The sequence below is a fragment of the Enhydra lutris genome, unplaced genomic scaffold (assembly GCF_002288905.1).
Source record: "Enhydra lutris kenyoni isolate GAN:26980312 unplaced genomic scaffold, ASM228890v2 scaffoldscaffold27, whole genome shotgun sequence".
NCBI lineage: Eukaryota > Metazoa > Chordata > Mammalia > Carnivora > Mustelidae > Enhydra > Enhydra lutris.
The window spans coordinates 14,197,494-14,211,796 of NW_019154111.1; the positions used below are offsets into that span (position 1 = coordinate 14,197,494).

General features: G+C 43.6%; 1 protein-coding gene across 1 annotated transcript in view; it reads right to left on the reverse strand.

Moving 5' to 3' along the window:
• The window catches only part of LOC111152030 (staphylococcal nuclease and tudor domain containing 1), a 413,353-nt gene that overhangs the window by 145,115 nt on the left and 253,935 nt on the right, over window positions 1–14,303 (reverse strand). Inside the window, exon 15 of the mRNA XM_022510305.1 lies at window positions 7,609–7,750. Coding sequence (XP_022366013.1) covers window positions 7,609–7,750 — 142 coding nt within the window. The remainder of the gene's footprint in view (window positions 1–7,608; window positions 7,751–14,303) is intronic.

The following is a 14,303-nucleotide window of genomic DNA, read 5'->3' on the forward strand; positions in this document are numbered from 1 at the left end:
TTATTGACGTCTTTATTTATTACTCTGACTCAAAAAGACAAAACAAAACAAAACAAAACAAAACAAAATAAACGGCTCCTGAGCAGATCAAATCCCTGGCTCTGGACCCTGAAACACTCTAGTACGTCCTGGGAGTCTCCTTTGATTCCTACTACTCACTATTCCTCAGGTCATGGCATTTTGAGGTCTCTTACCATCCTGGTCACTCTCCTCTAATCCTTGTGTGGTTTGCAGATTCCCTTCCCAAAAGGGTGGTCCCCAGAGAGAAGATCATACTCCAGGCCTGCCCTGTCCTGGGCTGGACCAGCACTCACCCCACCCCTCTCCAGATGCTATACCGCTGGCTTAGGGACAAGGATGGCCTTAGCCTTTTGGACAGTTATCACAATATATACTGTTATTGTTTTATAAAAATCGGAGTTGTTTTCATTTACATGGTTTTAAAGGCATGTTTCTCTTACCCTTACCTTCTTAAAAATGTATTTTGTTTCTTCCTGTCTATACATTCTTTACCTCAATAGACAGAACTACTTTGCTTGAAGCCTGGACTTTAGGTATTTCTACATTCCTAGCAGATTGCCCAGTGGAAATACATTATTAAACAGCCATGCCACTGAATGACCCACAAACATGACGAGGCTCATTCTGGGGATGATTCATGATTGAGAGATGGAAGATAATCAGGCCAGGCCTACACTTCATCCATATGACGTGACCAGGGGTGGCAGTACAGTCCACGTGCAGAGACAGCAGCAGAAGGCAGGGCACTGCATGCTCAGCAGCAGGAGAGCAGAGATTTCCACGCCCAAACAAAGGCAGAGTGAGAGGAAAATGATTGATGAGTGCATCCATTTCTTTGAGGCTACTCTTCCTGAGAACTAATGATACCGGCTAAGTTGTTCTGCCTAGTAGTATCACACCTAGCCTGCCAAAAGAAAGTGTTCCCAATCTTGGATGCTCAAATGCCACCTCCCTTGTGAAGTCTTTGCCATTCCCCAATTAATTATTCTTTCTTCTGCACTCCCATGGTATGTTGCTTATACTTTTCATAACTCCTTTTTATCTTTCCTTGTTCAAGTTTTTCCTATGGCTGTCTACACTACTCGGCTAAAAGCTACTCAGGAAAGAAGCAACTATCATATTAATTTATGCATCACCCACAATCCACCTATCAAAGACTACTTTTTCTTATGGTGGACTTGCAAAATCGTGGCCTCATTACAAAAGTCTCCCCCAACCTGTTTATTGTGCTAATGCTTTCCTAACAAGTGATCTGCCAGGACCTCCTGACATGAAGGTAATTCATAAAATTCATACAATGGAATCTTTAAAAGTGAAGACTACAGCTGCTCCAGGAAAGTGTCATGTCAAGCTGCCCATTTCTGGTAATGGGACCTGACTGAAAGCAAGTAGGTGGTGGAGACGGAATCAAACTGGCAAGTCCCAAGAGAAAGAATACCCCACTTTACAAATACCCATTAAGTTGCAATTCAATTAAAGCATCTGAAAGGAATTCGTAAGTATCAGCAGACCCTGTAATTGCTTAATTAAGGATAGAAGCCCAGCAAACACAACCACATAACTGCCTGATTCATTAGCACCTCGTGATAGCAGAATGGGATTTCTCACTTAAACATACATTGGCTTTAATTGTGTAATTTGGTTAGGCCCTGGTAATCAATGGGGATCCACCATTCCTGGGGCCAGGAGATGGGGAGGATATTCCTGTTCACCTTCTCTCTCCTCTCTCATTAGAAGTTTTTGGGCTATTGAAATAGGCAGTTGATATTTTTATTAGGACTTGCTGGAGAAGAGGTGTTAAAATCAAAGAAGGACATGAGATACTTTCCCAAAGGCATTTGGGTGGAAGGACACACAGCCGAACCTTTAGTTTACCCATCATGCACACAACCACCGTCAAAATTTACCAAACCCTAGATACCTAGGACCTTTTCCTCTCTGTATCCCTTGTCATAATGCAGCTCCAGTAGGGGAGTTGTAATCAAAGAGAGAAAGAGAGGAAAAAATTGAAAAAAAAATGCCAAAGGGCAGGCAAAGGGAAGTCTCATTTTCTAGTCTTGTTTCATATGACTAGGTAACTGGTTAATTAGAAGTCACCTGCTGTGATCTACATGGGAAACCCCTGCCAGGTGGCTGCTGCCTTCTAGGTGATTTTGTACCACGGGATCCAACCAAGATGACTGACATCCACCCCCTGCACACTCTGAACCAGCCTCAGTTCCTCATTCTCGCACATACTGCTGTCCTAGCTTGAGGAACATGGAAATGCAAATGGGGTGGGCTCAGTGACTCAGCAGAAGACATCAAACAATTGATACGAGACTACTTAGATTACTTTGCACTGAAACCTCAAATTATTATTCTCTTCCAATTCAGGCAGCTGGTTCCCAGGCAAACTTGGTCCCTGCCTCTGCACAGTCAACGGAACTACCTCCTGGACTATTAGCATGCCCCAGACACCCTAGAGCCAAGATAATAATTCACAATAAGGAAATGTACTGTGAAGGTCATACCTAGCACCGGGACACACACTCCATGCCCAGTGGTGCTGTTAAATAAAAATGTGAACCAAAGGCCAAGTGATATGCAAATACATGCACCTCAGTATTCCTTTAGACAAGAAATGAAAATGTGAAACACGTGGTAAGTGAAAATAAGTGAAAAATAAAGACCGGGGGTAAACTGTTTTTGTTCCAACGGGAGGAAAAGCATGGGGGCACACTAAATGCTAGATGAGGAAAAAGGATGCTTTCAAACAAATGTGGGCGGCCCAGGGATCCTGGCTTCCCTATGAGCTCAGGACACGCCCCGGCTGGCCTCTCTGGCTGAAAGAAGTCTACACGGGAGGCCACAGTGGCAGGCAGAGGGACCATCAACTGTCTCTGTTCTGATGCTGTAAGGTCACCTGCTCACCGACCAAACCTAAGCCAGGTGCTCAGAGGACTAAAGGGCAAGAGCTTTCAGGAGGCACTGACCTGTCAGCTACAGCTGACTTTGCCCAGCCCCACCTGCTATCCCATCTGACCAGGCAATCATTCCACATACAGGGGTGCAGGAACCGTGACAGAGAGGCCAGCTGGCTCGGGCCAAATGCCACTCCCTATCAAGCTGTGGGGCCGTCTGCCCAAAAAAGGCCACATAAAAATGGAAAGTGTCCACCCCACCTTGAAGTCCAGAGGGCTCTCTGAAAGGCTGGGATTAATGAGAGCAGCACATACGGGATTGCTGAACAATTATCTTGACTTTCCCCTTGAGAATCACAGCCCAAACTCCCTCCTGGCTGCAGAGAGACATCATTTCTAGCAGAATGCCATTTGTCCACAACGTAGAGGACACCCCACAGACACCTGCAAAGCTGTGCCATGAGGGTCACTGTCCAGGTGAAACACCCTACAATGTGAATGCCGTGTCTCTGTCTACACTCGCTTTCAGTGTTCGTTGTAGCTGATCTCAGAAGACCAAGGGACCCTCCTCTAAGGATACTGCCTCCATCCTGTTCTCTAGCCATTTTGTTCCTACTGTCTCCTTTAGCTCATCGCTCTGCCAATCAAATCCTTACAGCCTTTCTTTGTTTCTTCTCCTCAGGATACAGACCAGTGCTTCTCATGTTCCCTATGATACTTTCTCACTCCATCTTTTTTATATCCTTATTTGCCAAGAAGATTTTGTTGCGTTGTACATGCTGTAATTGGTATTATGAAAACAACAGGTATACTGAAGAGCTTTACCAACTCAATGCCATATTCTGCTGCAACCTTAAGAATTAGTTACAAAAGTACTCAAGTTGCTGACATCCTTAGAATGTTAGTGACCCCTTAGCTTTCACTTTTATGCATTCCTTTTGCATTCTGTTAGAATTTTGTGACAAGTGCTCTATTTTTGATTCTGCTCCTCATTTCCCACATTTACACCCTAATCGCCTGTAATCTGCCTTTAGCTGAATCAACTCTGATGAAACTGCACTGACAAAGGTCATCTGTGACTTACTAATTTGATAAACAGTATAAAATCATTTCTTAAGTTTTTACTGACTTGACATTTTAGGTAAAATCTGACATTGCCAACTCCTTGGACTTCTTTCTTCTCTTGGCTTCCTGAACATTACTTGTAGGATTCTCCGCCTAATTCTCCAACCACCAATTATCTGTTCCTAAAACGTATACTTACTTTGGCGTTGCCCTTGCTGGTGGATATCCTAGTCTGCCCAAACAGTCAAGCCTTGGGCGAGTTACTTACCCTCCTACACTCGATGTCACTCTCTTTTCTGACCAAAAAATCCAATCATTCCCTGAATCATCAAGTCTTCCTCCTAAATACTTTTCCAACCTCTCCTCTTCTTCACTGCCAGATTTTAGATATCTCATCCTCTTGCTTCTGTACCTACTTTCTCTGCTTCCAGCCTCATTTATTCCAATGTATTCACCAAAATAAACTTTAACACAAGTGTGAGCATGTCGCTCTCTTGCTCAATACCCTGAGTGACTCTGAGGGTCCACGGTACATCCTGTGTGCATTTCCAGCTTATTCCCACACCAACCCCTCACTCCTTATACTCCACCAGTACCAAACAGGGCACAGTTACCTGGACACATCAGGACAGATCATACCTTTACACCTTTGTACATACTGTTAACCTCTACTTAGAATGTTCTTCTCTATCTATCTCCTTTTCCCCTCCTGTCCCAACACTGCCAACTCCTACTTTTCCTTCAAAAGCAGCTCAGGGAACAGCTCCTCAAGGAGACAGCCCTGACTTTCCTTTAAGTAACTGATCACTCCCTCCTCTGTGTTGCTTCTGTGCCCTATAAAGAAATCTCTCACCTAGAGCCCAATACTGCAGTCTGCTTACATGTCTGTCTTCCCTCCCGACCTTCCAGAGACCCAGGACGATGTCTTAGCAGGAAGCAAAGTTCCTCCTTCTAAACTCAAAGGGAAAAGCTAGTAGCCTTCCTATCAGTGAGCTTTCTGCTCATTTAGGAGGAGGCTAGAAGAGCAACTTTGCTTGATTTATTTCCACTGAGAGGTCAAAGTCTCCATGGTAGAGCCACAGCTACGTACAAACACACTGTACAATATACCACTGCACATAAGAGTTAAGAAGAGCTCTAGCGGGGCACCTGGGTCGCTCAGCGGGTTAAAGCCTCTGCCTTCGGCTCAGGTCACGATCCCAGGGTCCTGGGATCAAGCCCCCAGTTGGGCTCTCTGCTCAGTGGGGAGCCTGCTTCCCCCCCCCTCCCCTGCCTATTTGTGATCTCTGTCAAATAAATAAATAAAATCTATAAAAAAATATTAAAAAAAAAAAGAAGAGCTCTAGCTATGAATTCACCAAGTCATCGTGAGGAAGAGGAAGGAAACAGATTTATGGATAATCTACTTCATGGCAGCCTTGTTCTGAACCCATTATACATCTCATTAAACCCGCACAAAAATCCTAAGAGGCAAGAAACACTTTCCAGTTAACTGACGTCTAACCTAAGGCTTCAAGAGTAAAAAACCTCCTTAAAGTCACCTGCTTGTGCAGAGTAGAGCTGTGATTCAAACTGAGGTCTGTGTGCTCTTACAACTTCTCCCTGTCCTGTATCCTTGCCAGGTTTCTAAAGAAATTAGAAGATGCAGAATATAACTACACATAGTATGGCAGGAGAAAAATGTAAAACCTTATATTTTGCTTTGGTAATTTATCTTTCAGAACAGAAGTTAACTCAGGCGCTATCTTTCGAATCGCTAAGCTTAGAATAATGCCAAGTACACACAGGAACTGGGTGACCAGGCTGTGTTGTGTCTGAACCTCAGTGGGTTGGAAACTGCCCCAGTGAACACTTAAGCAACACATATTCTACTCTACATATACAGTAGGACAAGGCCTTTCTGGCAGTTGGCTGAAGTCCAGAACAGTCCAGCAAGACAAATGCTCCATGGGAAACAAAGTAAAACCAGAAGGGTTCTGCAGAACTCCAGCCAGGATGGGTCTAGTTCTGAGCTGGTTCCGTTCAAGTAGTTTTGAATTTAGAAGCCAGACCTTCAATGTTTTCTTTCCCCTACAGACCAGTGGCCAAGTCTTCCAGAAAGAATCATACTTTTTCTCTTGTTCACCTCTGGGATAAAGCTCCACACTGCCCAGAGGATACTTTTGTTTTGTAGATATAGAACAAAGGACAGGTTGTTACTTCAAACTCTGTAACCACAGGAATTCAATGGTAAGAAACTTCTCTGCTCTGGAAATCTTCAGTAAAGGGCACAGATGGCATCTGTCACACACTGCCACAATGCCCCTCTGTTTACTACGACACACCAATGTACAGCTCTCCAGAATGGCATGGATTTGTTTGGCCCTTCCTTTCCGCAGCTGCCCCTGAACTTCACATTATACCTCAGTCAGTCCCCTCGGAAAGCCTGCAGAGCTGTGCAGTGTTCGTTAACTTCTTCAGAGTGTGAGACAGCCTCAGCCAGTGGTGGCCCAGCCGCAGCGGAGAACATCACAGCCATGTGTTCAGTGAGTGATTTATCTTACGTAACAGCCCATTTAGTTAGGACCTGAGGGAGACCCTCATCCAGAGAAGAAACTATCAGGGCCTTCTAGGAAAAGGAGGCCGAGGCAATCTGGCAGGGGACAGCAAGCATGGCTCCCGTTTCTCTTCCCCCATGGCAAAATCTATTCAAGAATCTATTCAAGAATCCCAAAAGAAGGAGTGCTGAGGGAGCAGGGTCAGCGGAAAAGGCAATGTGCACGGTAAGAACACAGCAGAGTATCATGTCCTTTGTTGAGTGAGTGAATGTTTGTGTGTACAGGGGTGGGGTGTGGGGTGTTGAAGTAAAATGACACTTTCTCTCAAAGACTACAGTCTCTGTGAAGTACTGACTGGAAATAAGTAACTTTATTCTCAGCCGTCGGGGAAGAAATAAAGCAGCCTACTCCTTGAATGCATAAATGTAAATTGCTCAAAGAACACAGTTCATACAGTCTTGCTGGCTTGTGATATATCAAGCTACTAGAAAAGATAGGATAAGAGAGATGCGCATTCAGTCAGCAAAGAAAGGGTGGCTTGCCCCAGCACGTCAAGCTTAGTGCAACAGAGAAACACTACAGATGCAGAAGCCTGGGAAGGTAATGTCATAGTTTGACAAAGGATCTGGATCCTAATGACAGCTGCAAAGAATAAAAGAGAGACAAACCGCACTGCCCAGGGAGACATAAGGGAAGGGTGTCTCAGCTCCTCGGTGGACTACCCAGGACTAGCATGGCAGCGGTGGTCTACCCCAAATGGGAAATACCGACTGTGAGAATTCCATCATTAGTATTTTTCTTTGTCTGGAATTCCCTTCACTCGGGCTGTGAAAAGATACATGTTGTCTTTCAAGCTGCTCTACTATAATGCCCTGTGGTTGGTAGAAATGAGGAGCAAAAGAGGGCCCAGTGCTGGGTCTGCAGTGACAGAGAGATCAAATCTAGCAATTTTGTGTTCACATCTCAATTAGACACTAAACCACCTAGACTGGTTTGAGGTCTCATTGGAGGGCATGTGACCTCCAGGCATGACCTCTGAGCTCCGGGAGGAATTATTGGAACATGTAACACGTAAGACTTACCTGCAAGCAAGAAGGTGATAAGGCAAGTTTCCTTTGGCAAATACAGCTTGAGACGAGAACCACTGAAGACATATTCCACTACAGCTTCAGAACGACCTGCCCGTTGAAGGAAGGGCAGAAACTGCTTTGCTTTTTGGGTATCCTGGTGGATGAAAGAAAAGAATTGTTAGAAAAAAAGTAGTAAAATCTAAGGGTATGATTCTCTCTCTGTACTAGGGCAAAAAGTCTGGCAAACCATAGAAAGCTTGGCACATAACTGCAGAAAAACAGATAATCCTGAAACTATGACATAGGGAAGATAGTCATGTGACTTCCACAGAAGAAACAGAGTTAATCTGAAATTTCCAGAACATTCTGTGTGCTTCCCGCTGTTCTTTTACTATGCACTCCATGAATATACAAGTTAGGAAGGTGCTTTGAAATGAAAATTTCATTCCTCGTGGGTTGCAAAAAAGGGCTTCTCTTCCTTCAACAAAATCGAGGGGGAGAAGACTATACCAGCCTTTCATGGAGGTTAATTTAACCTTTAATTTTCATTAAAAAAAAAAAAAAAAGCCTCCCAGGCTGTGTTACGTAAAGCCCCTTAAGCAGTTCACCTTTAACCTTCAATGGCTTTTGTAGATTCAGAGCTCACTGTTTGTGAACATCAAGAGTGCAGTCTTCTTTGGGTGCCTACATAGCGAGCCTTGGTCTATGTGCTCTTCAAGGGTGAGCTGGAACCTGTTCCTGTTCCCAGCCTGGGAAATCTCTAACAGTAAGACATACTCAGTGGGGACCTATTCCACATCATGTCAGCATGAACAATTATAGAAACAAGAAAAACACATGAAACCAAGTAGCACTTTAAAACTTTTTTCCCACATAAAACACAAAGTGCATGCCCTCTACCCTCAAGGGTAACCAGACCACAGACATTTTGAACCTCCGAGCTCTCAGCTAGGGAGCTTCAAATCCTTTCAGGAAAGCCTTCAACCTAATGAAACAGATGACAGAGTAAGCAAGCATCAAAACATCACAGTGCAGGGACGCCTGGGTGGCTCAGTTGGTTAAGCAGCTGCCTTCGGCTCAGGTCATGATCCCAGCGTCCTGGGATCGAGTCCCACATCGGGCTCCTTGCTCGTCAGGGAGCCTGCTTCTCCCTCTGCCTCTGCCTGCCATTCTGTCTGCCTGTGCTCACTCTCTCTCCCTCTCTCTCTCTCTCAAAAAAAAAAAAAAAAAAAAGAAAACAAACAACATCACAGTGCATGTGCTGGGCGAGTAGTCAGGGCACATCCAAATTTCTGAGGTTTTCAGCTCAGCCAGCAGAACTGTAAACTCCCTCTGAGGACAGCGAGCTCTGCATACTTCCCTGACTCCTGCGACACAAGCAGTCCGCACTCTGCTAAGTGCTTCCTTTCTGACTCTGCTCCTAGCAACCAGAGCTACTGTATCTAAATTAATGCACATTAGACAATGAAAATTTAACAAGCCATCAAGTATTTGAGAGCTTTCACAGCAGCCAGAGGGGCTCCTCTCATTCAGAAGCAGTGAGGTAGGCTGGGATGAAAACAGTATTTATAGTAATGAGATTCATCCTTCCCTTCAAACAGATTCTCAGAGAAAAGGAGAGACAGTCATCCATTCTCAGCGTCTCTAATGGCACACTGGTAAAAAGGTAAGGTAACAATGAGCTTTAGCGAGTTGGGAACTCCCCTGGTGAACGCTTAAGCAACACATATTCTACTCTACATATACAGTGGGACAAGGCCTTCCTGGCAGTTGGCTGAAGTCCAGAACAGTCCAGCAAGACAAATGCTCCATGGGAAAGAAAGCACTACCTGATTAAAATCCTTTTGCCACACTAGTCTAAATCTGGGACATTATTCATGAGCTGAACCAGTAAGTCAACAACAATTATCAAATTGATTATCGGAAATCATGAGGCAACTTAATGTCTCTGAAGAGAGGGCCTTTCCCCTCAAAACTGCAGTAATCTATATTTTTCTGAAACAGACTTTTGCTCACTGTCATATGGATGCAATTATCTGGAGAAAAAAAAGGTGCTTACAGGAGTAACAGCACACATACACATAGGTATTAATATAAAAAGAAGGTTATAGCAGATTCTCACCCTATTTTGCTAAATGATTACTTAATTTACCAAAAGAGAGAATTAAAAAAAGTTCCTGACTCTTCCTGAGTCTCAATCTACAATTTAATAGTCCTAATCCAGAAAAAACAACATATGGGAAGATAGCAAAGAGTATATGACATGCCACTGACTATGACAAAAATTAGAAGTGAAAGCCAACCATGACAACTGAAGGCATGATGACAAATTTCAAAAGCCTACCACAACTGTCCATGTTTACCTCCAGAGGCCAAATTGCAAGATAAGACATGGAGCTCCCTCATCATTCCAAATGCTTGAAGATGATATGCCTACGAACCACCCGCTAAGGTCAAAGATACAAAATTTTACCCAAGTTCATAGATTTTTAAGAATAAAAAAATTCTTATCAAGTCAATTAAATTGAATGTAAGCACCAGAACATGTCAGCTCTTTCAAACTCTATCACAGGCAGACAATGGTATCCGTCTTCCGTCATCTCAAGCGCTTCCCCTGCTTGGCATGTTCCTTTCAACACAAAAATTCTTGAAACCTTTAAAATTTGTCTCCGTGGCTCCTATGAAAAGACTGGCAAGTCAGACTGACAAGTTCCCTCCGGTGATGGAGCCGCACATCAGTCCCTGCTACTTTAACTATGGAATTTATTTATTTTAGGAGTTTTGATTGTTATGACCATAAAACTAACTGAATATGGTTAAACTGATTTGTCTTCCAAAGAGCCCATGCACTTCAGTCTCTGACACTCATTTCTGAGTTTCAACACTACGTAAATAAGAGAAAACTTGATGATGAGGAATGGTGTAATAGAGAGCAGTTTAGCTCTGAAGAACTGAAGATGCCAGGTGCATCTTTAGGACAGTAGAGCGATCAGGTTCAAATGACAACATTAAGATGACACCTGAAATTCTCCGATAATCCTGAAGCAGCACCTAGTGAGATTTAGTGAAATCAAAGATTTCTTTATAACCTTATAACTCCAAAAGGTATTTTTAAATTAAAGATTAAAGGCCTCAGATTTAAAGAGATAACAACACTGAGAACTTGAGGCACAGGAGGCTCATTTCAAGGCAGACTATTTAGTGTCCAGTATTTCTGTCTAGAAATCTAGTTGCAGACACTCTCATCCTCAGGTTTTCCATGCTGTAACTCATGTAGGTGAGGCCTGGGCATCTACTCGCCACAGTTTTCCCCATGACATTGGTTCAAGGCTTTGAGAATCCAAGCAGATAAATTAGCTATGGTTTTCTGCACCAATATTCCCCTCCACTGGTGTAAATAATCAAGAAGCAACTGTACTTCTGAGCAGGTAAGTCTTTTTTTGTTGCACTGCTAGTTTTCACATTACCTGTGCTCGAAAACAAACCACACATAAGTATTTTCCTGTAATCCTAGAGAAGCTAATTTAAGGTTGCATTAGCTACATTTAACTTGCTATTGTGGATGGCATCTCTTTAAGGAATGTTTCTGCCTCCTCAATGCACCTTGAAATTGAGAAAGTAATGGTGCAACAAATGTGCCTGGGGTGACTTCATTTCAAAGGATGCTAATATCTATACCTCACATTTAGTGGAACAGGGCTTGGAATGACCCCGAAGAAAGGCAGGATGATCCTCAGAGAGAGGGAAAGGTCGTAAAGGCACCTTAATTATACACTCCTACTCTGTTCTCACTTCCGGCCTGTTAGGCCAAGCCTCTTCCAAATGCAGACTGCATGTGGCAACGCCTATACGAAATTCCCTTCAGCAGGTAGATTGCAACCTGTCTCTACAAAGTACCACGTGTAAGTATGCACATGCTGAAAATAATTTAGTAAGATGAATTACCAAGTTTGGAAGAGTGGGACAACTGAGGGCAGAAGAGGGCAGGGGAAGGGCAGGGGAAAGGCAGAGGAAGCAGAATCCTTACATGGCACGCACAGGACCAAGGTCCACAGCATGCTACTTAGACACACGTGTCCTCTGCATCCTAGAAGAGCAGAACTTATATAAATCAAAGTTCTGTGAATTCTGGAACAGGATTTAGGCTGTCAGTTTGTACTTGATGTTAGCAAAGTGAATTCTTTGATTTTTCCACTGAAAATACCCATAGAGTAGGCATAAACATAGTTTACTGGTGAGAAGCAAACATCACAACACACAAAATAGCACAGGGAAATGAGAATCAGAGTAAACCTATTAGTTAACCATTAATCAGGATTATCACGGGCAAGTCTCAAAAGGGAACTGTTAATAATGAAGCTCACTAATTAGTTTTCATCATCACAATCACTCTTTGATTAACATCATAGCAAAAAGAACTAAAAACAAACACATGCAGAGCTTATTAGGGTACCATGGGGGTGCTCTGCCAGCACTTGAGAAACCACACTGGGAAGAGGCCCATCACACCTGACCAGGCTGCCTGGCACTACAACCGTGTCCCCGTATGGCTGGCTCCAGCAAAGCCCGAAGGTTTCTCCCTGCCAGCGCTGACTATCCTCTCCATTGGCCGGCCTCAGGCTAGGCCTCCAGAGCACAATGCTGTTTGGGTCCAACCAATTTTAATGCCGAAGTGGCAGAAGCTCTGTGTACAAAAGAACAGATACAAAGGGAAGGAAAGAGCAAGGAGATCAGAACTAATACCTAAGGATAGGCCCCAAACACACTCGCTTTTTAAGTTGTATCGTGACAACTCATCGCCATAGTTAGTAGATCTTTTCAGGGCTTCCCAGACCAGGAGGATTTTTCCCACAGCTATGTGGAAGGCAAATCAGAAGTACATCCTCTATCAGAAAGGCAAAAAAGTCATCCACCACTCCGCGCTCTTCCTCTTTTCCACAGCCTGGGCTCTATGGCCCCCACTGACATTTGAACACACAGAACGAGGCTCTGAGTCTCTGTGAGGAACCAGCTGTACAGCATGATCTCTTAATATATAATATATAACACAAATAATATATATATGATATATTACATGATATATATAAATAAGATAATAAGATTAATATATAATATAAATCTCTTAATATAAATGGGACCTTGGAGGGAGATGCTTGAGAATGCCCTCTAGCTCCAACATTTACCACAAAGCACTTAAAAATTTGAAACCAACCTTCCCTGGCTGGTTGTCAATGTTTCATGGAGAGGTGTGTGTGAGCGAACTAGGGACGGAAATATCAGTGAGGTGCAAGTTTAACAGGAATGAAGTAAACATAGCAGAGAACCTAGAGAAAAACACTCTGACTGAAAACATTACAAGGAAACAAGAAAAAAAAAAAGGTGCTGAAGCTAGGCCATCAATAATCTTTCATTAAGTGCTGTCTATAGTTTTACAGTTTCTCACACTATTTACTCCCTTGGCAAAGAACCTTACTCAGGCCTCCAACATGTGGAAGTGTTGGAGAAACAATCTTTCGTGCTTTGGGCTCCTCCACTCCTGAGAGCATGAATCAAGAGGACATCTGCAGGAGCATTAGGCTGTGCGACAGCTTTGAGCTTGGGAGGCTGGCGTTCCAATCTCTGGCACCCTCAACAGAGGTTTTCTCCTCTGACTCCCCTCCTTTACCAGTTATTAGGTTAGGATGGCGTGGCTAAGCAAAGCTTCCAAACTTGCAAGCTAAGGACAGACCAAAGGGCAGAAGGAGCAGCACTTCCCAAATTGGAAGAAAGCCACAGAGCATGTCAGAGCTTCATGTCCCAAATATGGAGGAGAAGAAATTTCTCTGCAATCAGATTTGAAAGAAACTTTGCCTGTTGCTCTCAGGAGCCCTGCAAAGGACAGGTATTTGTAATATTTGTATTTGGTCAGTCTTGTCCACCATCTATTTTCTTTCCAAAAGGTCCAATAATGATAAAAGAAAGGACTTCCAATGCCAAGATGAGAAGACACAACCTGTGTTTAGAAGAAAAATGGGCAAAGCAGTATTCCGATGGACGGTCAACAGCAACCTGAGTAGGAAAAGTCGGATCGCATTACACAGATAGATTAGGGAACCCCAGAATATGGCCTGGACTTCAACTGTAATCACCCCAAACTGTTAACAGCTTAAAACTCCCTTAACGGGGGCTGGATAAACCAGCTGTGGTCCTCACACAACGGAACACTACTCCGCAGTAAAAACAATACAGGCAACAACACAGATGGCCCTCAAACGCAGGACTGCTTTTCTAGAACACTGTGGCAAAGGTTAGGGTAGAAGGTCAGAAAACGGGTCAGTGGCTGCCAGGGACTGGGGGAAGGGCCAGAGGTGAACTCCAAGGGCATGGAAGAATTTTGTGGGATGATGCAATAGTTCTATTGTCCTGACTATGGTGATGATTACATGTATACACTGCTTTTCAAAATGTACATCTATCAAAACTGACAGAATTATATATTACAAATGATATAGTTTTATAAATTAAACCTAAATTTTTATTTTTTTATTTTTTTTTTTTTAAAGATTTTATTTATTTATTTGACAGACAGAGATCACAAGTAGACAGACAGGCAGGCAGAGAGAGAGAGGGAGGGAAGCAGGCTCCCCGCTGAGCAGAGAGCCCGATGCGGGACTCAATCCCAGGACCCTGAGATCATGACCTGAGCCGAAGGCAGAGGCTTAACCCAG